A 21903-nucleotide genomic window follows, 5' to 3' on the forward strand; every position below is an offset into this window, starting at 1 on the left:
TAAATAATAAATAAATAAATAAAAGATCTGGAATCCACATAAACATTCTCAGGGCATCCAGGCTGCCGCTCCCAAGCTTGTTAGATATAAAACAGAATTGAGGATAGTGTTTTCTTTTCAATATTACAATTTTCAGACATTTATTTTCAATCAGACTCAGTGTCCTGACGTTACCATACTATATCTGAAGCCTGTTCATATCATTATGCAACTAAGTCCTGTATTAACATGGTAAATGTCCCAACTTTCACCCAGGATACTGTAATTTACTCAGAGTCTATGAATACAAAATATGTCTTATCGTGTAGAAAGTTACATGCAAAAACTTTTACTTAAAATAGCTGGCTATGTACGAAAGCATTTGAATTATTGCTTCTGTATACTCTTAGGCAGAAGGCAGATTTTTGTATAATAAACCTAATTTTAAAAATCGAAGATACTGTTGTTGCTTTCAGAGGCAGGAAAACATTAGAAATGATGGTAATATGAGTGCATTTTCCTGAAAATTATAGATAAGTATGTCTAGCATATTTGGAGGAATCCCTGAACAACTGAACACTACTTGTTTTCAGAACCTGTTTCATTATTTGACTGAAGTGAAATCTAATGGTGGTGTGAAAATCCCAGAGGTCAAAGGTGATGAAGCCTGGAAGGTTTTCTTTGATGACGCTGCCCAAGAAATAGTGGATGAGTTTGCCATGCGTTACGGGGTTGAATCCATTTACCAAGCTATGACGTAAGTACTGGAGGATGCCTGCATTCTCACAAAACTCTGTTTAAAACTAAAGAAAAGAAAAAAAAAAGGAGCCTCCATCTCAATTCTTTATTGTTTATATTTATCTCTGTGTATATGATGGGGTATGTGGGTGTGTGTTTGAGATGTGTGCCTGTGGAGATCAGAGGACAACTTGCTAGGTCAGTTCTGTCTTTCCGCCAGGTCTTGGGGGTCAAATTCAGGTTATCAAGCATGGTGGTAATCTCTTTTACCTTCTGAGCCCTCTTGCCTGCCCTCATCTCAGTTCTTCTAATTCAAGTGAAATTGAAAAAAAAAAAAAAGAGGGCTTCATTTTATTCTGTACATATGCTGTCAAGTACAGGGTTAGCTGCTGAGAATTAATGATTCACTGACACGTTTGTTCAGTTCTCAAAATGGGATCCCATGATAAGCATCAGTAGCTGTGGAGACTTAGAAATTTCAGTTTTCCATTCACCCAAACCAATTCAGACATTCAGAGGACAGGGCTCAGCATTCTGTGGTAGCAACATTATTTGATATCATAGGAGAATAAAGCCCTGACATGTTGACGATTACTCAGCTGTTCAGGCTCAGAAACACTTGGAGTCATTGTAGTATCTCGTACAAGGTGCTGAGCTGAGTCCTTGCTTCAATATGTATACATTAGTTCTGTTAATTCAGTAAAATGAAGATGTTCTTAGACCTGATAGAGTTAAAGAGTGGGCTTTGACAGGCACTGGCCCCCTGAGAAGAGCCAGTCAGGACTTAGAACTGGGCCACTTCTGCCCTGTGGCTGATATTTGGAGACCTGGTCTATGTTTGTAATGCATTTGGTTTATGAACATCCAAAGTATGATGTTAACTATATATATGTATATGTCATTATAAATGCACATATTGACAACAGGGTCATATTTTCATGTGACATGAATAGGTGATGGGCCAGGTAATCAATCCCATTCATTTCAATGATGGATTCTATCATACCTTCATTTCTGTTGCTGTGACAAAATACTGTGATAAATGGCAACCCAGAAGAGAAAGCATTTATTTTAGCTCATAATTCCAGGTGACAGCCCTTCCCTGTCAGGAAGTCAAGGCAGCAGGAGCTTGAGATGGCTGGTCACGTCCACAGTTAAGAGCAGAGGGAGAAGGAATTCACACACACACACACACACACACACACACAGAGAGAGAGAGAGATACACACTCACACACTCGCCTGCTCCTGTCCAGCTCCACTCCTCCAGCCTTACACAGTTCAGGACTCCTGCCTAGGGACTGATGCTACCCACACTGGGCTGGGACCTCTCACATCAGTTAATGAAGATGGTCTCCCACAGATATGCCCAAAGGCCATCCCAATGTAGAAAATCCCTCACTGAGGGATCACCTTCTTCCCAGGTGATTCTAGGTTGTAGTAAGTCAACAGAACTATATTTCACAGATGAAATTTGGAACAAATTCGATGTTCTCTAAACTTTAGTGCTCCTGACATTTAATCATCAGTCATGATTCTTGAGTAACCTAATTTAAGAATGAAGGTATTTGGGGACTAGAGATGGCTCACAGGTCAAGAGCACTGGCTGTCTTGCAGAGGACCCTGGTTTGATTCCCAGCACACACATGGGTCTATCACCATTTGTAATTCCAGTTCCAGGGGATTCAACACGCTCATCTGACCTCCTCAGGCATTGCACAACGCGAATGCACCTGCCTGCATGCAAGCAGTACACTCAGACACATAAAAATAATAAATAAAAATATTTTTCAAAGAATGAAGGCATTTTTATTGGGGCTGGAGCAATGACTCAGCAGTTAAGAGAGAGTATTCCTTTTCCAGAGGACCCAGGTTCAGTTCCTAGCACCCGTATCAGGTGATTTACAACTGCCTGTAACTCCAACTCCCAGGGATTCAATGGTCTCTAACCTCTATGGGCACCTACATGCACATGCATAAACTCAAGCAGGCACTCACACATATACATAAATAAAAATAATTAAGTCTATCAAAAAGAATGAATGTACTTTTATTACATTGGTGCTGGGGAGACGGCCTAGTTGATGAAACGTTTGGTAAACAAGCATGGACACCCCAGCACCCACACAAAGAAGAGGGGCATGGCAGCACATGCCTACAAGCCCAGTGCAGAGGAAGTACAGAGGAGAGGGTTGTTTTGACTCACAGGCTAGCCGGTCTAGTCAAATCAGACAGGTTTAGGTTTAGTGAGAGACCCCATCTCAAACAATAAGGCAGGGAGTGATTGAGGAAGACACCTGACGTCAACCTCTGGCCCCCACACGCTTGTTTACACACATAGACTAGCACCTATACCCACATACCTCCATACACAGCCCGCACGTAAACATATAAAAATTTGAATATACTGTCTGCTTTTATATAATGTTCTAGTCCTAAATAATAAAGATCACAGTCTTAGAAATGCAAAGGGCCTTAACAATCACCAAACTAAACCTCCCTCAAAAATCCGGAAATCAAAGTACTGGCTTCCTGGTTGACAGTCACCATCATCTCCTGTTCACATCTTGCATCAGGGACTCACTCTGAAGGAACCTATTTTGTAATCAGGCAGCTGTAAGGGAGCCAGTGACTTTGCCATCTGTTTTGTCCCATGCTAAAGACTGCATAATTCACCAAAACACCTTGTATAACACATGAGCACAAAGTATAGCTATGATCAACCATGTAAAGTAAATGAACTGGTTTATGTGGAAAGAATCCAAGGAAAGAAAAGGGTTGAGCTGAGTTTATGGCAAACATCTCTGGGTGTTGACGTCAGAGCCTTCTCTACTTTCTGTACTGTGAGAAGCAGGGCCACCTTCAACAATGTAAATACATGGTAGTTTAAAGAAGAAAGTCAGACCTCCTTTATTTTTCCACAGTGTAGATTTTTCTTGCCTCTCAATCTAAACAATGATAGTTTAACAAACTTTGGATCCTTATCTGATGCTAAGTAATCTTCAGATCGATTTGACTTAAGTTTAACAAGCTCCTGTTTATACCAGTTAAGGGTCTAAAGCAAGGGTTGTCAACTGTTTTTTTCTGTAATGCCAGGACAATAAATACAGTGTGGGATCTACTGTCTCCCTCACCATGGTCAGCTCTGCAGTCCAACTGTACTAAGCAGACAGATGGTGTAGCTGTGTACTGCTGACATTACGTTGAGGATTGGCTTGAGGGCCACGGATGGCCAACTATTGGTCTACAGAGTGAAAGCCAGGCAGACCTAAGAAAAAGACTGCCTCTTGTTGTGGTAAACACACTTCAATAGTGATACGATGAGGAAACTCATCAAAAAAGCCAATAGGATTTCCATGGGTTTAATGAACTACTAGTCAGGCTTCCCTTTACCTCTGGGGTCCTGACCCCATTTTCATCTTGACCCTTATGGTTCCAGATGGTCAAACCACCCAGGCCCGTGACCTTATTCTGGGAGCATTTACTCTAGAAAGCTTGCAATTATAAACTCCTTCCTTGACCCTTTGAGATGTAATGCCTTTTAAAATTTTTAATCATCATGTATTTATTGTTTGTTTATATTAGTATGTATGTGTAAACGTGTGGGCAAGCATGCCTTGGCATGTGTAGAGGTCAGAAGGCACTTTGATTTAGTTGGGTCTCTCTCACTATGTGGGTCTCAGGGATCAAAATCAGGTTTAGAGGCAAACACCTTTACCCTCTGAGCCATCATCCTATCCCAAGATGTAACTCATATGCATAAGGGAGAGAGAGAAACTGTAGTAGTATTTTTAAAATGTATCTTTCCTAACTGACTTTTGACAATAGCAATGTTTGGCTTTGACAATACAAAAATTTACCATTGCCTTTCCAGAAGAGAAAAAAAAATCTATTGATTGACAACCTAATAATTGCTAAATTGCAATCTCTTCCCTTCCTGTTATTGGTGATAGTAGTGGATATGAATTGCTTTTATAGAATAATACACGGGTCTCTGCTGGCATATTGATGTTAGTGTGATTATAACACATGTTTATATTTAAGAAAGACAATACCAAGAACAACGTGGAGTTGCCCTGGAATTCCATAGGGGGTGGTACAGATGTAAATCCTGGAGCTAGAACTCACTTTTATTTATACAAAGTTCTGGGGCACGATAGACTCTGAGGACATATTTGTAATGAGATGAGCAAGAAATGGAAATTTTCTACATCATTTTTCCTTCCCCAACCTGTTTCTGGGTGTCAGAGATTTCTTTTGTCAAAAGCAAATCAAGTAGAAAGATGAAGCTTATTAAACCAAGTGATGTTCACCATGTATTAGCACATTTTTGTTCACATCATATTGATATTTCTGATAATTTTACTGACAGCCTTGACCAAGGGTTAAAAACACTTTTCAGAAATGTCTTGGTGTTTTCAAAATGATATTTCTGCAATTAAAATATACGTTAATTTCTAATAGACTGTTGAGAAAAAGTAACAACTTGGAAAGGGACATTTATGAACATATTTACCTTCAAATTTACACTAACTAGTGAATCAGCACTTTCCTATTGTTTAGAAACCTTGCTTCAAGGAAAAAAAAATAAACAAAAAATTAAAATATCAGAAAATAAACCAACAAATCATTTCCATTTCCCAAAGCAAGCAAAGAAATGAACGGAAGGAACAGAACCCATAGAACGGGATGTTTCAAGCTTATTTCAAAATTACTACCTCTTGAATTTAAAAAAAAAATCACAAAGTTGGGGCATTGTTCTTCTAAAAGGAGTGGGCACATCTATGGAGCACACTTACACGTTTAGAAAAGGACTAAGATGCTTGATTCTTGTGAACTTTCCTACCTACACTATTTGAGCAAAAATGACCAAGTTGCAGTTTCTTCTGATACTCAAAGACCTTGTGTGCTTAGTCAAGCCCCTAGGTAACTTCATATCTTCTGATAATTGGAGATTGGCTGGAATCTGTCTCTACTTCTTTGAAGATGGATTTCCTCCTGAGTTTTTCTCAGAATACAAAGAAAGCAGAGTCCATTCTGCTGGTAAATGACCTGAACATTAAGACTTAACCAGCCTTTCAAGGTGCACCCAGCTTCCTGTAAACACAATCGGCTTTACCACAGGCTACTCTGTGAGGACACAGTTTATCAGTTTCCTGTGTTAAATAGAAATGCATCCTTTGTTCTGCAGCATTCATAGATATATAGAGATTACAATTCTCCTACTAAACTCATGACTAATGGAGGACCTGAAGAGTTCGTGCCCAGCTGGAAAATGCAGTCATCCATCCAAAACAAAAGTAGCTTTCTATCTTATGGCAGTAGCAAGTGTGTATCTCCTTCTCCAGGAGTATGCCGCTCCTCCATGGGGCTTGCTTCTGCAGGTCAGGTGATCAAAATATTTCTATCAGGAGAGTGTGGAGTCTTTGGATGGATGATGGATGGATAGATGATGGATAGATGGATGGATGATGGATGGATAGATGATGGATAGATGGATGGATGATGGATGGATGATGAATGATGGATAGATAGAAAGATAGACAGATATAAATAGATAGACAGATAAACAGGCAGACAAATAGATATAGACAGACAGACAGATGATATAGTCCTTATGATGTGCTGACACCTCTGAAAACATGCACAGAATTTTGTGCTATGCATGAAGGAGTAAATTCTCTTCAAGGGGTGATTTGTGTATGTGATGTATACACTTGTTCATGTGTGTGTTTGTGCATGTAGAAAACAGAGGTCACTGTGAGGTAACTTCCTCTATCACTTGTCCACGTTATTTTTTGAGACAAAGTCTCTCACCAGTTGGTTAGAATGGATGTCTAATGAACTCAAGGATCTGCCTGTCTCTGCCTTCCCGGTGCTGGGACTGCAGATGTGTGCTGTCTTATGATTTTGACTAGGTTTCTGAGCTCCAAACTCGGGTCTTCATGCTTGTGGGGTTGGCATCTTGCCAACTGAGCCATCTCCCCAGCCCTTCTGGGGGTGATTTTTCTCAAGGAAATACATGCTATTTGTTTAATTAATCATTATTTCATTAAAAAATAAAGCCAAAGCTATCTTTAAAATATGAGATTATTCTTGACTAAGTCATGCCTCCATAATGCCAAATGAGAGAAGTGCATTAGCTCAATGTTTTTCACTGTGACACACTTCACAAATGACTTGTGCCTTGATGCTACTGCTGTAGTCAAATTCATCTTTGGGCCAGACCTGTTGGAATATGGTTCCCTTTAAATGGAGGTTGGTTTAGCTGCTAGAGCCATGAGCATGCCTTCTATGGAAAGTATTCTGCAACTGAGTTGTTCATTGATTTTCAACCTCTTATCAAAGGTCTATAAGAGCAAGAACCTTTCTGGGCACAGAGAACAAAGAGTAAACAAGAAGTTGGGCATTCAGGCCCAATGGTCTAAGATAAGCAGTTTATTTATTCAGTACACATTTCTTGAGTATCTAGGTGCAAGGATTTACACAGAATGCCTTCAGCATATGACTGTTGCTATTAACAAAGTATTATAAACAATGGCTTATAAACAACAGAAATTTATTTCCTACAGGTATGAAGGCAGTGGGTTCAAGGTCAAGGTGCTGGCATATTTGTGTCCCATGAGAGCCCTTTACCTAATTCATAGATGACTGTCTTTTTGATATGATCACACAGGGCTGTCAGTATGACAGATCTCTTGAGGACCTCTTTTATAAAGCCATTGTGATATCAGTCATGAGAGTCCTTCCATCTATCTTAGTACCTTCCAATAGCCTTGCCTCTTCATACTATCAAGTCAAGGGAAAAGTTTCAACATAGAAATCTTGTGGGAACTGATTCAGACCGCAACAGAAGAAGGACCATTAGGATTTGGCAGAAAAGAGAGCTCCTGTCTCCACTAGACTCCTAGTTTAGGGGAAAGAAGAAGAAATGAAATATTAAGAAGGCAGTATAATAACTGTGTGTTGCATGAACAAGCATAGGGATGAATGAAATCCAACTACAGAAGAGAAGGGATAACAGAGAGAGGAGTAGCAGCTGGTGTCCTGCCAAATCCTCTGCCTCCCTGTAAACGTCCTGTCCCTCACCCCTGCCCTCTTCTTTAAAACCTCCATAATTGACATCTAGCAATTCAGAGCCTCCTTAAGAAGTTATTGTGCCTTGGACCTAAAAGAAAGCATTTCATAAATATTTGAATCCCTCTTTAGTAAGAATGAGTAAAATATTTAATGCTAATCACTTAGATACATGCCAATCTGAGTCTTGGGGAGTACATGTGTTTTTAGTGTGTTTCTAACATGGAGATGATTTTCTCTTTCATCTTTTATTTTCTCACCAAAAGCTTTTCCAAGGATCTAAGTCGTTATCTTGTGCCTTCATAACTGGTGGGGAACCAGAGAGATGGCTCAGCAATTAAGAGTGCTTAATTCTCTTGCAGAGGACCAGAGTTTGGATCTCAGTATGAATGTCAGGAAGCTCATAACTGCCTGTAATTCTAGCTCCAGGGGATCCAACACCCTCTTCTGGCCTCTGCAGGCACCTGTACTCACAGATATACACACTCATACACACACATAAATAAAAATAAAATAACCATTTTAACACTGGCATCATAATTAATTAATCGAATATGGTGGCACATGCTTTTAATCGCAGCATTTGAGGAAAAGGCAGGTGGATCTCTGTGAAATTGAGGCCACTCTGGTCTACATAGTGAGTTACAGACCAGCTGGGGGTGCAGGGAGACCCTGAGTCAAAAAATTTTAAAAAAAGAAAGAAAAAAAAACAACCCATGACCTTCTCATGAAGGCATGTGACCATCTCATGAAGCAATGTGTAAATGAAGTGTGTATCTATATTTTTCTATTGCTATGATGCTAGAAAACAATAGCAAGTAGCTTGACTCCAGATATGTACTTTAATATACACAGGACTTGTCAATGTACTGTCATTAGTCCTTTTAAGATTCAGTGGCTAACCACCACTCCAGGTGTTGATTTATGCCCAAATATACAGGGACTATCTCAGTATTCAAAGGTTTTTAAAAATAATATTTTTATTGATTCTTTGAGAATTTCATGGAGTATATTTGATAATCTTCAGACCCCTTCTCTCATATCCTCTCAGATCCACCCCTACATTCCCATCTCCCCTTACCTTATAACCTCTATTATTTTTAAGGTCTATAACTCTAATGGTATTCCCCAAAATGCTGTCAGGTGTGGGTCCATCCCTTGGGGTCTTGTCAACCTATCAAGCAGCACACTAGTAAAGAATACTGACTCTCCCTCTCCCAGGAGCTATCAATTGCCAGTAGTTCCTCAGCTACAGTTAGGGCTTTGCGCCTGCCCTCCCCCTCCATGATTGGATTTGGCCTAGCATGGATTTGCACAGGTCATGTGCATGCTGTCATAAGTACTGTATGTTCATATGAACAACTATCCAGTAGTATCCAAACAACATAGTTTCCTTCTATTTATTCACCACCTCTGGCCATTAAAATCTTTCCACCCCCTTTTCCACAATGGTCCCTGAGGTGACAGGTGTACTCTGAAGCCTCTTGTTCTGCAAATATTGACCAGTTATAGGTCTATGTGTAAATCACATCTGCTGCAAGTCTATGGTGAGAGTTGGGAGATGCTTTAACCTACAGGGATAACAGCAAAATAATAGTGATAGGTTTTCCCCTGAAGCCTGTGACCGATCTAGCCACAGGTTCTTGGTCCCAGTAACATACTCATTAAAGGAAAAATCCAACAAGAAAATATTATAATTCTAAAAATTTACACACATATCACAGGGGGGCTCAACGTCATAAAAGAACACTATTGAATCTACAACCACAGATTAACCACAAACAGTGGGTAATTAAGTACCCGCTCCTACCAATAGGTCATCTCAACAAAAACTAAACAGAAAACCTTGAAATTAAATGGCATCATAAATCAAATGGATCTAACAGATATCTAGAGAACATTCCACCCAAATACTAAAGAGTAGTTTCTTCTCAGCATCCCATGGAACTTTCTCCGAAATTAACCAAATATTAGGATACAAAGCCAGTCTCAACAAATATAGGAAGATAGCAATAACACCCTGCTTCTATCCAGCCACAAAGGGATAAATAAAGCTGGATATCAACAGAAATGATAGAATGTACACATACTCATGGAAACTAACTACTACTAAATGAAAACAGGGTCAAGAGAGAAATCAAGAAAAAATGTTTTTAATTCCTAGACTAGAATGAAATGAAAGCACAGCATTTGAAACTCTACAGGATACCAAGAAGGCAGTCCCAGCAGGAAAGCGTATAGCACTTAGTGCCTACATCAGCAAATTACAGACATCGCACGCTAATAACTTGATGATATACCCAAAGTCCTAAGAAAACAATACCCAGAAATAGCAGATGGGGAGAGAAAATCAGGCTGAAACTAATGAGCAAAACAAAGAATCAATAAAGCAAACAGTTGGTCCTTTGAGTGATAAACCATTAGCCAGATTAACAAAAAGAAAAAGAGAGGACTCAAATTAATAAAAAATCTAAGATGAAAAGGAAAACATTAAAACAGACATTAAGGAAACTAACAGAATCATAAGAGGATACTGTAAAAATACATATTCCACTAAACTGGAAAATCTAAAAGAATAGGATGAATTTCAGATACTTATGATCTACCAAAATTAAAATCAAGATGAAGTTAAATGGACCCATAACAACCAGCAAGATAGAAGCAGTATTAAAAATCTCCCAACTATGGGGCTGAAGAAATGGCTTGATGGCTAAGAGCACTGGCTGCTCTTGCAGAGGCCCCAGGTTCAGTTCCTAGCACCCACATGGCTAACAACCATAACTCCAGTTCTATTGAATTTCATGGGTCTTGTGCATGCTGACACCATTGCTGTAAGTTTGTATGAGCAAGTTCACAGAGGCCTGGAAAACTCTGTTTCCTTATGATCATGCACCAACCCTAGCTCTTACAACCCCCCCACCCCCATCTTCAACAATGGTCCCTGAGCCATGGTGGGTGAGGTTTAATATAGGAGCCTATCCAGGGACATACATACTACAGTCTCTTATTTGCTCTAGATGTGAATGGAGGAGGTGGGATGTTAGCGTGTGTGTGTGTGTGTGTGTGTGTGTGTGTGTGTGTGCGTGCGTGCGTGCGTGCGTGCGTGCGTGTGTGTGTGTGTGTGTGTGTGTGTGTGTGAAGCTAATAATATACAAAGATAGTTGTATCCTACTTGTTTAGGAATGCAGCAGTTTCCTTTGAATCTGTGTTTGCTGACCACTTGATTTCTGTCTGCCAAAAGCACATCTTCAAATGCTTCCCGCTGTCTTATTTGAATAAGAATAATTCATTTGAATGAAGCTCTCTGTTGACAGGGGAAGGAGATTCACCACTCCCACTGAAAGGGTCTAAGGTCTCACTGGTAGGTTCCAAGGTTGTCTGTTTACAATATAAGCAACTGTGAACTTTGGCTAACAGTAGAACATACAGTATGATCCCTCATCTCTGGATCTGCCTTTCCTCTAACAAGCTTCACATCCCATAGCTCGTTCCCTATTGCAAAAGATGCACTGCAGTCTTGGGAGTTGTATACTCCCTAATGGACACAGATTGAAAAGGTGGGAAATGGGAAAGAGCTTTCCTGCCTCAGGGGACTGTTACCATGGAGCAGGGGCTGATGGACAGCCCTTCTGGGAAGCAGCTGGACCCATCTCTCCTTTGCAGAGGCAAAACAGTGCATGGTTCCTAGAAATATCCTATTTCCTACTGGTCAGGAATATTTAAGAGTTTAAGATTTACTTATTTATTTTTGGTTTATGTGTATGTGTGAGTATACCCATGTATTTATGTCCATCACATATGTTCAGTACCCACGGAGGCCAGAAGAGAGCATCAGATCCCTGGGATCTGGAGCTACAGATGGCTGTTAGCACCATGTAGGTGCTGGGAATGGAATCTCGGACCCCTGCAAGAGCAGCTGTTGCTCTTTACCACTGAGCCATCTCTCCAGCTCTACTGAAGAGTTTAGACACCAGTCCATCATAAGGTATTTCTCAGCCTAACTAGCTGCCCTGACATTAGAGCAAGTTGCTCCTTGATACCAGAAATCATTGACTGGCATTCCTGCTTTCCAGGCTGGTAGGATTTGACTTCTTTTCTAGTTACCTGAGGACCTTCTGCGGAAGGCTTAGAGGGTGACCTGTGTTCTTCTAGCCATTACCTATCATTTCACAGAAATTGCCTCAGTTCAGTATTAATCAGGCAGTAAGATATTGCTGTCAGTTCTTTGAGGTGAATACTTGCCTAATGCTCAGAGAACTTTAAAACACTGTTCTCAGCAGAGCTGTGGTAGAATGCTGTCTGCCTTCCAACAGTTGTCATCATTACAGCTTTGCAGGCTTACCTCTGTGTAAGGCAACCAAATGCTCAGGAAGTAATTCGATGTTGTGATTTATGGTACTCAAGGGAAGAAACACACAATCTACCCTCTTTAATTCTGTGTAACTATCTTTGGCTCCTATTGTTTGATTTTCATTTTTAAAATGTTATTGGTCCATTCCTGTGGATAGGAAGTCACTGTGCTAAATGTGCTCTGAGGAAGAGGACTGCAAAGCTCCAAACAAACAGATTGCAGAATAGATAGAGACACACAGTGTACAACCCCAAAAAGAGAGGACAGAGGCCCAGAGCAAGGGAAGTTGGTGTATTGTAAGACGTCAGCCTGCCATGTGCTTTGACTAGATGTCCTAACAAAAGCCAAATAATTATCTTTTAACAAGTGTCTGCATTCCATGCTCACTGTGACACTGTTCACAATAATGAAGATAGGGCATCACCGTGTCCTTCATTCTAAGGGATGTGGAAGAGTACTGGACATTTATAAGGTGAAGGCCTATGAGCAGTGAAGGACTGTGGAGATGCTTGTCAAATAGAAGCAGTAAGTTCAAGAGATTGATGGTGCTACATCTTGACTACAGTAACAATATCATATGTTCTTGAAAATAGCTAAAACTGCTTACATCACATAAAACAATAAGTACATGCAACACTACATACATTATCTTCCATCAGCCACTTCAAAATGTTTATCTATATATGCATATATATGTAGTATATTTGATCCAACCTAATAAAGACAGTTACTCAATAGAGACACTTTCTTTTCAAGTAATTCTGGTCTGTGTAATTAGGACTGCAGGTTTGACCAAAAATTTAAAAAGGAACTACTATGTGGTCTAGAAATTCTACCACTGTGTGTATATCGAAGGAAAATAAAACCAGTTTGCTGAGCATGCATCTGCTGTTCTGTGTCAACTTCACAATGGCTGAAAAATGGAAGGAATCTATAAAGGAAAGAAATGACATAGACACATGCACCATTGAATCCTAGTCTGCCATTGTAAATGAAATCTGGTGTTTATAGCAACACGGAAGGGACAAAGCATCATGATGCTAAGTGAAATGAGCCAGGCATAAACAGTCAAGGACCACATGATGTCACTTGTGCATAATACCGAAAGTGATTTCATGGAAATTGAGAGAGAATGGTGGTTATTAGAATCTGGGAAGAGTTGAGAAAAGAAATGGGGAGAGGATGATTCATGGGTACTAGAGCACACATACATTGGAATAGAGTTCTGGGGTGATATTGAACAGTAGGGTGGCCACAGAGATTGATAATTTGCTAACATATTAGTTTAAAAAGCTGTAAGGAGTTTGAATGCCATCACCAGAGAGGAATAATAAATAGTTTGAGAAGATAGAGACATTTAGCATTTACAAAACATTTTACAATGTACACATGCATAAAAATATAATGTGGTACCATATCAATACATACAATGTTTTAAAAATAAAATTTTAAAATAAAAAAGAGAAAAGACAAAAAGAGAGAGAAGATTGAAGATGAGCTATACTCTCATGATTAAGAAATGGCTTGGGGGCTGGAGAGATGGCTCCGCAGTTAAGAGCACTGGCTGCTTTTGCAGAACATCCAAGTTTGGTTCCCAGCACTCACACCATGGCTAACAACTGTCCTGAACTCCAGTTCCAGGGGATCTGATAACCGCTTTTGACCTCTGCAGGCACATCATGCACGTGGTGCACATGCATAAGTGCAGGCAAATACTCATACACAGAAAATAAAAGTAAATCAACCTTCACAAAGTGTAGATGACTCTGAACTCATACTGAACTCCAGACCTTACCACTAGACTTGCTCTGGGATCTTATGAGAAAAATTAGAAAAGAAAATGTTTCATTGCAATGAACACAGGAAAGGACATCAAACTTCAGAAACAGCAAGTAAAGGACTAAAGGAGACCACTAAGATCACTTAGTTTTCATCTTCTTCACTGATTTTCACATTTTGAGGGAAAAGTCTTCACCTAAAACTTGATTTAAAAAATCAGATTTAAAACTATTCTACGAAGGAGTCATGTGCTAGAGAAAATCTCAAAGTTTCATATTTTGAAGATCTGAAGTAGGTGGTAAAATCTGTGCTTTGGAGTTATCTTGCCTGCAAAGTATTTCCTCCCCCAGGTCAGTAGAATAGAAGGGGCAGTGTTGGATGATGGAGCTGTAAAAGGGTTAGCTGTGTTGGATGATGGAGCTGTAAAAGGGTTAGCTGTGTTGGATGATGGAGATGGGGTGTGGAAGGGTCAGCTGTGTTGGATGATGGGGTGTGGAAGGGTCAGCTGTGTTGGATGATGGGGTGTGGAAGGGTCAGCTGTGTTGGATGATGGGGTGTGGAAGGGTCAGCTGTGTTGGATGATGGGGTGTGGAAGGGTCAGCTGTGTTGGATGATGGGGTGTGGAAGGGCCAGTTGTGTAGGATGATGGGGTGTGGAAGGGTCAGCTGTGTTGGATGATGGGGTGTGGAAGGGTCAGCTGTGTTGGATGATGGGGTGTGGAAGGGTCAGCTGTGTTGGATGATGGGGTGTGGAAGGGTCAGCTGTGTTGGATGATGGGGTGTGGAAGGGTCAGCTGTGTAGGATGATGGGGTGTGGAAGGGTCAGCTGTGTTGGATGATGGGGTGTAGAAGGGTCAGCTGTGTTAGATGATGGAGCTGGGATATGGAAGGTTCAGCTGTGTTGGATGATGGAGCTGGGGTAAGGAAGGGTCAGCTTGTGTTGGATGGTGGAGCTGTGGAAGGGTCAGCTGTGTTGGATGATGGGGTGTAGAAGGGTCAGCTGTGTTAGATGATGGAGCTGGGGTGTGGAAGGGTCAGCTGTGTTCGATGATGGAGCTGTGGAAGGGTCAGCTGTGTTGGATGATGGAGCTGGGGTAAGGAAGGGTCAGCTTGTGTTGGATGGTGGAGCTGTGGAAGGGTCAGCTGTGTTGGGTGATGGAAATGGGATGTGGAAGGGTCATCTGTATTGGATGATGGGGTGTGGCAGGGTCAGCTGTGTTGGATGATGGAGCTATGGAAGGGTCAGCTGTGTTGGATGATGGGTGTAGAAGGGTCAGCTGTGTTAGATGATGGAGCTGGGGTGTGGAAGGGTCAGCTGTGTTCGATGATGGAGCTGTGGAAGGGTCAGCTGTGTTGGATGATGGAGCTGGGGTAAGGAAGGGTCAGCTTGTGTTGGATGGTGGAGCTGTGGAAGGGTCAGCTGTGTTGGGTGATGGAAATGGGATGTGGAAGGGTCATCTGTATTGGATGATGGGGTGTGGCAGGGTCAGCTGTGTTGGATGATGGAGCTATGGAAGGGTCAGCTGTGTTGGATGATGGGGGTAGAAGGGTCAGCTGTGTTAGATGATGGAGCTGGGGTGTGGAAGGGTCAGCTGTGTTGGATGATGGGGTGTAGAAGGGTCAGCTTGTGTTGGATGATGGAGCTATGGAAGGGTCAGCTGTGTTGGATGATGGAGCTGTGGAAGGGTCAGCTGTGTTGGATGATGGGGTGTAGAAGGGTCAGCTATGTTAGATAATGGAGTGTGGAAGGGTTAGCTGTGTTAGATGATGGAGCTGGGGTGTGGAAGGGTCAGCTGTGTTGGATGTTGGAGCTGTGGAAGGGTCAGCTGTGTTAGATGATGTGAGGTTTCTCCCTCCCCTCATGAGTCATTGGCCACCGGTCCACGAGGACAAAGGGAGCAGAAGCAACGAACAGGGTCAGGACGGCCAGTGAGCACTGATGGAAGAAAGCCCTTCCGGGGAGGCAGGTTCAGTAATACAAACAGCTCCAGACTCAGTGAAACAGCTCCAGATTCAATGAAACAGCTCAGTTTATTCAGTGGGGGTTGGGGAAAATATAGTGTGGAGGCAGTAGCCAATGCTTCAGCTGATAGGTGCTCATAGTATGCTTTATTTACATGTGGCAGTAGGCTCCTATCATCCGACTATCGGGCAATGCCTAATTATCATATAGAAAAAACCTGGGGGTCGTTTTTACTCCAGGTAACTATGCCAAAGGTCATGTTCTAAATAAGGTCAGGCATCTGTGCTTACTTTCCAGGTAAGTCAGGAAGAGAGCAGGAGGTTCCCTGCTGAGAAAGCAGCCAACCTTAACAGCAGGGTTCCCCAACAAGATGATGGGGTGTAGAGGGGTCAGTTGAGTTGGATGATGAGGTATGGAAGGGTCAGCTGTGCTGGATGATAGGGGTGTGGAAGAATCATCTATGTTGGATGATGGAAGTATGGAAGGGTTAATTATGATGGATAATGGTGATGTGGAAGGGTTTTATCTCTGGCCATATTGGTCTGGGATTCTCTCCTAGGGATTGATAGAGTTCACTGCACACAATACTTTTTGTCTTGATTGATACTGTTTTATTCCCCTGAATTCATTCTTTATCAGTGAAATAAAGTCTTTTGCTTGACTTAACTATCTCTTAGTTGTCAGTAACTCACAGTACAGCCTCATTCCAAGCAGTCCTCACCAGGCTGTGGAACATACATTTTAACTCGTTATCTTCACAGCACTCTCTTGTTCATGATTTTCCTCCCAATTGTTTTGCATCCACTGTATGACTAGGTTCCCTGCTAGACTGTAAGTAGACTCACTGCTGTATACCACAGTCTAATGCAGTGTTTGCCCTTTTGCTGTCTCATAAATATCTTTTGAATGACTTCCAGGGTGCTAGACCCTTCATTTTCTCTGATCACTACCTAACCTCTTTTCCCAAGACTCTGGCTTCTGGCTTTTCTTTTCCCTGCGTGTGAACTCAATCTCTTGTATTGTGTTCTGTACCCCAAACCTGGCTCCTCCCCTGTTGCACACGCAAGCCTTTAGCTCCCTCCATAACAATTCTTTTTTTCCCTAGGATAAAACTAGAATTTAGTGTGTATGCTACTTAGCTAGTAGCAAGCATTTTTTTAAAGTATCAGGGTCATTTTAAAATCAACTCCAGATCCTTAACTAAGATTAGTGCCAGAAATTACCATCAGTAAAAAGAGAGAGTTCTAGCTAGACAGCTTTAATAAAAATAACATATGGATTAAAGGTTAAACAGAAGGAAAAGTCTAGAATCAATTCTATTTTAACTGGCCCTTTGAATCTATCACTTTAGTTAATGAGATGGCATATCAAAGTTTGATTAATTGATTAAAAGCATTATATTGTTTGCTGATAAATTAAAGTTAGTATGTTCACAGAAAAACATAAAGTTTGGGCAGATATTTGAGTTATTGTTCCTAAGTTCCTATGGTTAATATAGATTAACATTAATGATAAATTGACAGCAAAGATTAAGCCAAGTAACTCCAAATTTCATGGATTTGCATGACCTTGGCTGTGTCAGCTGTCTGTGTCTCATATATAGCCTGTAAATTATTTATTAGAACTCTCATTTAGGTTGTAAAACTGCTCTGGGATTCCCCAAACAATGAATTTCTTTGAGAATTTTCATTATTAGTACATCTATACTTCAAAATGGAGCTACATGATATGCACCACATTCTACTTTATCTGTGAAACTTAATAATTTAACAGCAGCATTTAAGATTATCAAACTAGGACCGGTGAGATGGCTCAGTGGATAAAGATGCTTACCAACATGCCTGAGTTCAATCCCCAGTACTTATGTGGCTGAAGGGGAGAACCGACTCCTGAAAGTTGTTCCCTGACTTCCACACACATGCCTTGGCATGCTCGTACACATACACACATATGCACATGAAATAAACAAAAATATAATAAAGGAATAAAGAGAGAGAATATTAGATTAACCAATTCAATGTGAAATACAGAAAGCTGGTTTCTTTCTCAGCCCCTGTCTTCCTCTGTTACACCCTTCTCCCCTCAGATGGAAGATGTGGAGGAAGTGGGCTCAATAAGTAGATCATTTTAAAACACTCATTTTTCACTTTAGTGTAAAAATCAGGCTATGGGTTCCTTACAGAGGACATGCCTCCACTCTACCACCTCTGTGCTTGAATAACTAACTGTAAGGTGTTGCTGCTATCTTAATCACACACCAAAACTTTCAGGGAAAAGCTAAAGGAAATACAGCCTGAGGGACTTGGCTGTTATCTTAAAACCAAGAACTAAGCTACTCACCAGATGCCCTCCACTTGAGCTGATAAACTTCCGACTTTGAATTCCCTTAAATGTGTTAAATGTGTTTTTTTCTCTTTATTTTTTTCAATATATATTTTTATTGAATATTTTTACATTTCATACAATGCATCTTAATCATATTTAGACCCACCCCCTCTCTGTACTCCACATAGCCCAAAACCAAGAACTAAGCTACTCACCAGATGCCCTCCACTTGAGCTGATAAACTTCCGACTTTGAATTCCCTTAAATGTGTTAAATGTGTTTTTTTCTCTTTATTTTTTTCAATATATATTTTTATTGAATATTTTTACATTTCATACAATGCATCTTAATCATATTTAGACCCACCCCCTCTCTGTACTCCACATAGCCCCCCCCCGACCAACTTTCCCTCACCCAGCAGTCATCATTTGCCAATGGTTCCTCAGCTGAGTTTGGGGCTTCTTATTTATTTCCCCAGTTCTATGTTGGGTTTTTGTCTGGTTTGTGATGATATGTAATATACATATTATATATTTTTATCATTCCCAAATACTCGTATTTAGACACTGAATAATCTACATCTCTTGACCTATGATTTGAGTCTAGCAAAACTAATTTTTGTAAATTGTTGTGGGGGGAGGGGAGAAAACAAATATGACGACCTAATTTTGAGGATTTTAAATTTATTTTAAAAATAATTTCCTATCAGGGCTAGAGAAATGGTTCAGCAGTTAAAATCACTGACTGCTGAGGACCAGAGTTCCGTTCCCAGAACCCACATGGTAGCTGACAACTGTCTGTAATGCCAGTTCCAGGGGATCTGATGCCCTCTTTTGGCATCTGAGGCCATTGCATAACAGGGGTGCACTTATATATATATATTCTGGCAAAACACACATATACAAAATAAAAATAAAGAAATCAAAAATGTTAATTTCCTATCATTTGTGGCATTTTGCTGAATATATCCATGTTCAAACCTTTAACCTACTTTGATTAGTTAGATCCATGGAGGAAGAAGTAGTGAGCCAGCCATCCCTGAGCTAAAAAAGATCACAGTTTCCAGAACTGACATCTGCTTCTTTTGTGGACCTCACTCAGAACATTCATGAATGTATAGCCTGTGTTGTCGGACAATAATACAAAACACAGAGATGCCTAAGTGGAGGGGAAATGATTAAAACATGGAGCAAAGACAGGATTGCATTGTATACTGAGGGTGTTTTCTGCTGTGCCAATTTCACAGTCTTTGGTTAGAGTTCACATGGAACAGTTTCTTGAGATAAGAGACAGAACAGAACACTTGATGTATGTTTTTGATTTTGTAAATGAAACCTTTGTTCAAGGTTTAGTCTTCTCTCACAGGGGTGGTATACTGTAAACTGGGCTCACCTTTCATTTGTTTCATTGAATCCTGCCTGGGACAAAATGCTTAGAAAACAGAATTGGGAGCTGGAGAGATGGCTCAGTGGTTAAGGGCACTGGCTGCTCTTGCAGAAGACCCAGTTCCCAGCACACACTTGGCGGCTAATAACTGGCCATAACTCCAGTTCCAGGAAATCTGACACCCTCTTCTCCATGGGCATTGCACAGGTGCACTTACACACATGCAGGCTATACACTCATACACATAAAAATAATATATTTTTTAAAGAAAACAGAATTGCAGAAGGAAGGCCTTACAGTCTGGAAAGCCTCACATGATCCACTTAGGTCTGGCTGGGGTGGCGCTCACTAGTGGAACCAGTGGGAGTGAAAGCAGGGCCTCTACTGCAAAATAAAAGATGATGTGAGCAAAACACAGCAGTAAATGAGCATCCGGGCTGGATCGTGGCATTTCAGAGACTTAAGTGAGTGAAGGCAGGCTGGGGGAGCGACAGGGACCATGGGCCATTGCTCCAGCACACTGAATTTCATTGGAAGTTTCATGTTGGCTATAAGCACCCAGCATCCTCACAGTTAAAAGAAACTATCCTTAACCCTGAGACAAGTCACTTTCTAATTAAGCCACTTCACATTTTGCAAATGTGAAATTTTCAAAAGGCTGAAATTGTTTCTCTTTCAATTAGAGACTGTGGGAGGTTTGGCTTCTTTTCATTGATGTGGTTGAGGAATAACTTAATTGTTGACATTAGAAGATGGGTGGGTGCATGAAGTGACGAGGTTCTGTTTGAGAAGCACTGTGTGTTTTCCTACCTTGCAGGCACTTTTCATGTCTGTCTTCTAAGTACATGTGCCCCGGGGTCCCTGCGGTCATGAGTGCCCTGCTGGCCAACATCAACGCCTTCTATGCTCACACAACTGTCTCTACCAACGTGCAGGTTTCTGCCTCCGATCGCTTTGCTGCTACAAACTTTGGAGTAAGTCTAATTGTTTTGAATTTTAATTTTGGGGGGAGTCTGATTCATTACAGTTTTTTCTTGACAAATATGTTTGTGGTGTTTCAGTCGTGGGTGCAAATTACATTACACTTTTCCCTTACTTGGTATTTTCTACAATTTCAAAAGCTGCTTCTATCAAGAGGATTGAGATGAAAAATGAGAAATTGCATCTTGGTTTCCATACATAGGACTGTCATGTTAAAGAAGAATAAACAGGCCAACATATAGAAGCCTTTGTTTCTAAGGCAGTGTCTCCTGTATGAAATGAAGTTTCTTAAAGATGAGGAAGGAGAAATGTAAGAGAGAAATTTGACCTCCAAATTTAGTAGAAATGCAAATCCATTCTTTGGGAACCTTTAAAAAAAACTCCCAAAGTATATAATGTCCTCATTGGCCTTAAGAGCCACTTTGATATAAAACCAGAGCTGCAGTTTGCTTTATACACCCACTGATGAGGGTTTCTCTAGAAGCCTGTAGTTTTGTAACCTGTAACATGAAGTAGACCTGTCTCCACTAGAGCCCCAAATTCTGGGGTGGGGGTTGGGGTTGGAACAGAGATGCCTATAAAACTGTAAAGTCAAGTAAGAGACAGATCTTGTGCCTCTCTTTAAAATTATGCTTGTCAGTTCAAAGGATTAAATTTCTAGGAGCCCACAGGAGTTAGATCTTCAAGGGATTTTGGACCCAGGATTATCCTGCCCCCATTAAATTATATACAGTAAACTACGAGACCCCATGACTTCATAAGTAAAGCAAAATACCTCTGATTTATATCCTGGGGACAAAGGACATGAATGTTTGGACAAAGAGGGATGAGTTCTTGAATTTTCCTGCAGAGGGAATGCAGAGCAGCCTGGGAGTTTCTTGGTCTAATATGCTGCAGGGCAAAGTTCATTTGAAATGGTTTCTGAGAGATAGCCTTGACACCCTCCACTGAATGAATCGCCATGTCTAGGATGATCCTTTGCACTAGCAGAAGACACGTTTTAGAAGAGTGCACTCGAGGTCTGTAGGAAATGCTGCTTTCTTTACAAATTTGGAATTCTCCGTTTTTTTTCATATGACTCCCTGCTAAGTCTGAGCATGTCTGCTTTCTCTGGAGCTTGATGGGCTCCTGTTGGCACAGATGGACTCTGATTACCATCTAAGGAAAAGCTGATGGGGATATAAAGAGCCCAGGAGAATTACCTAATAAAGCTGTCTCCCTGAATCTGTGGGGTCTCAAACATCATTCTCCAGAGTAAAATAAAAACTGAAATTGATTGAAAGGAAAATGAGATGTAAATTGAGAGTCATTTCAATAAAGTGAGAA

The 21903-nt window shown here is 40.8% G+C and overlaps 1 protein-coding gene across 1 annotated transcript in view; it reads left to right on the top strand.

Annotated features, from left to right (window-relative positions):
* Positions 1–21903, top strand: part of Unc13c (unc-13 homolog C) — a 573981-nt gene that overhangs the window by 306945 nt on the left and 245133 nt on the right. The window contains exons 13-14 of the mRNA XM_008829781.3: positions 573–736; positions 20414–20570. Of these exons, the coding sequence (XP_008828003.1) occupies positions 573–736; positions 20414–20570 (321 nt within the window). The remainder of the gene's footprint in view (positions 1–572; positions 737–20413; positions 20571–21903) is intronic.

This window comes from Nannospalax galili, unplaced genomic scaffold (genome assembly GCF_000622305.1).
Source record: "Nannospalax galili isolate Female #2095 unplaced genomic scaffold, S.galili_v1.0 scaffold213, whole genome shotgun sequence".
Lineage (NCBI taxonomy): Eukaryota > Metazoa > Chordata > Mammalia > Rodentia > Spalacidae > Nannospalax > Nannospalax galili.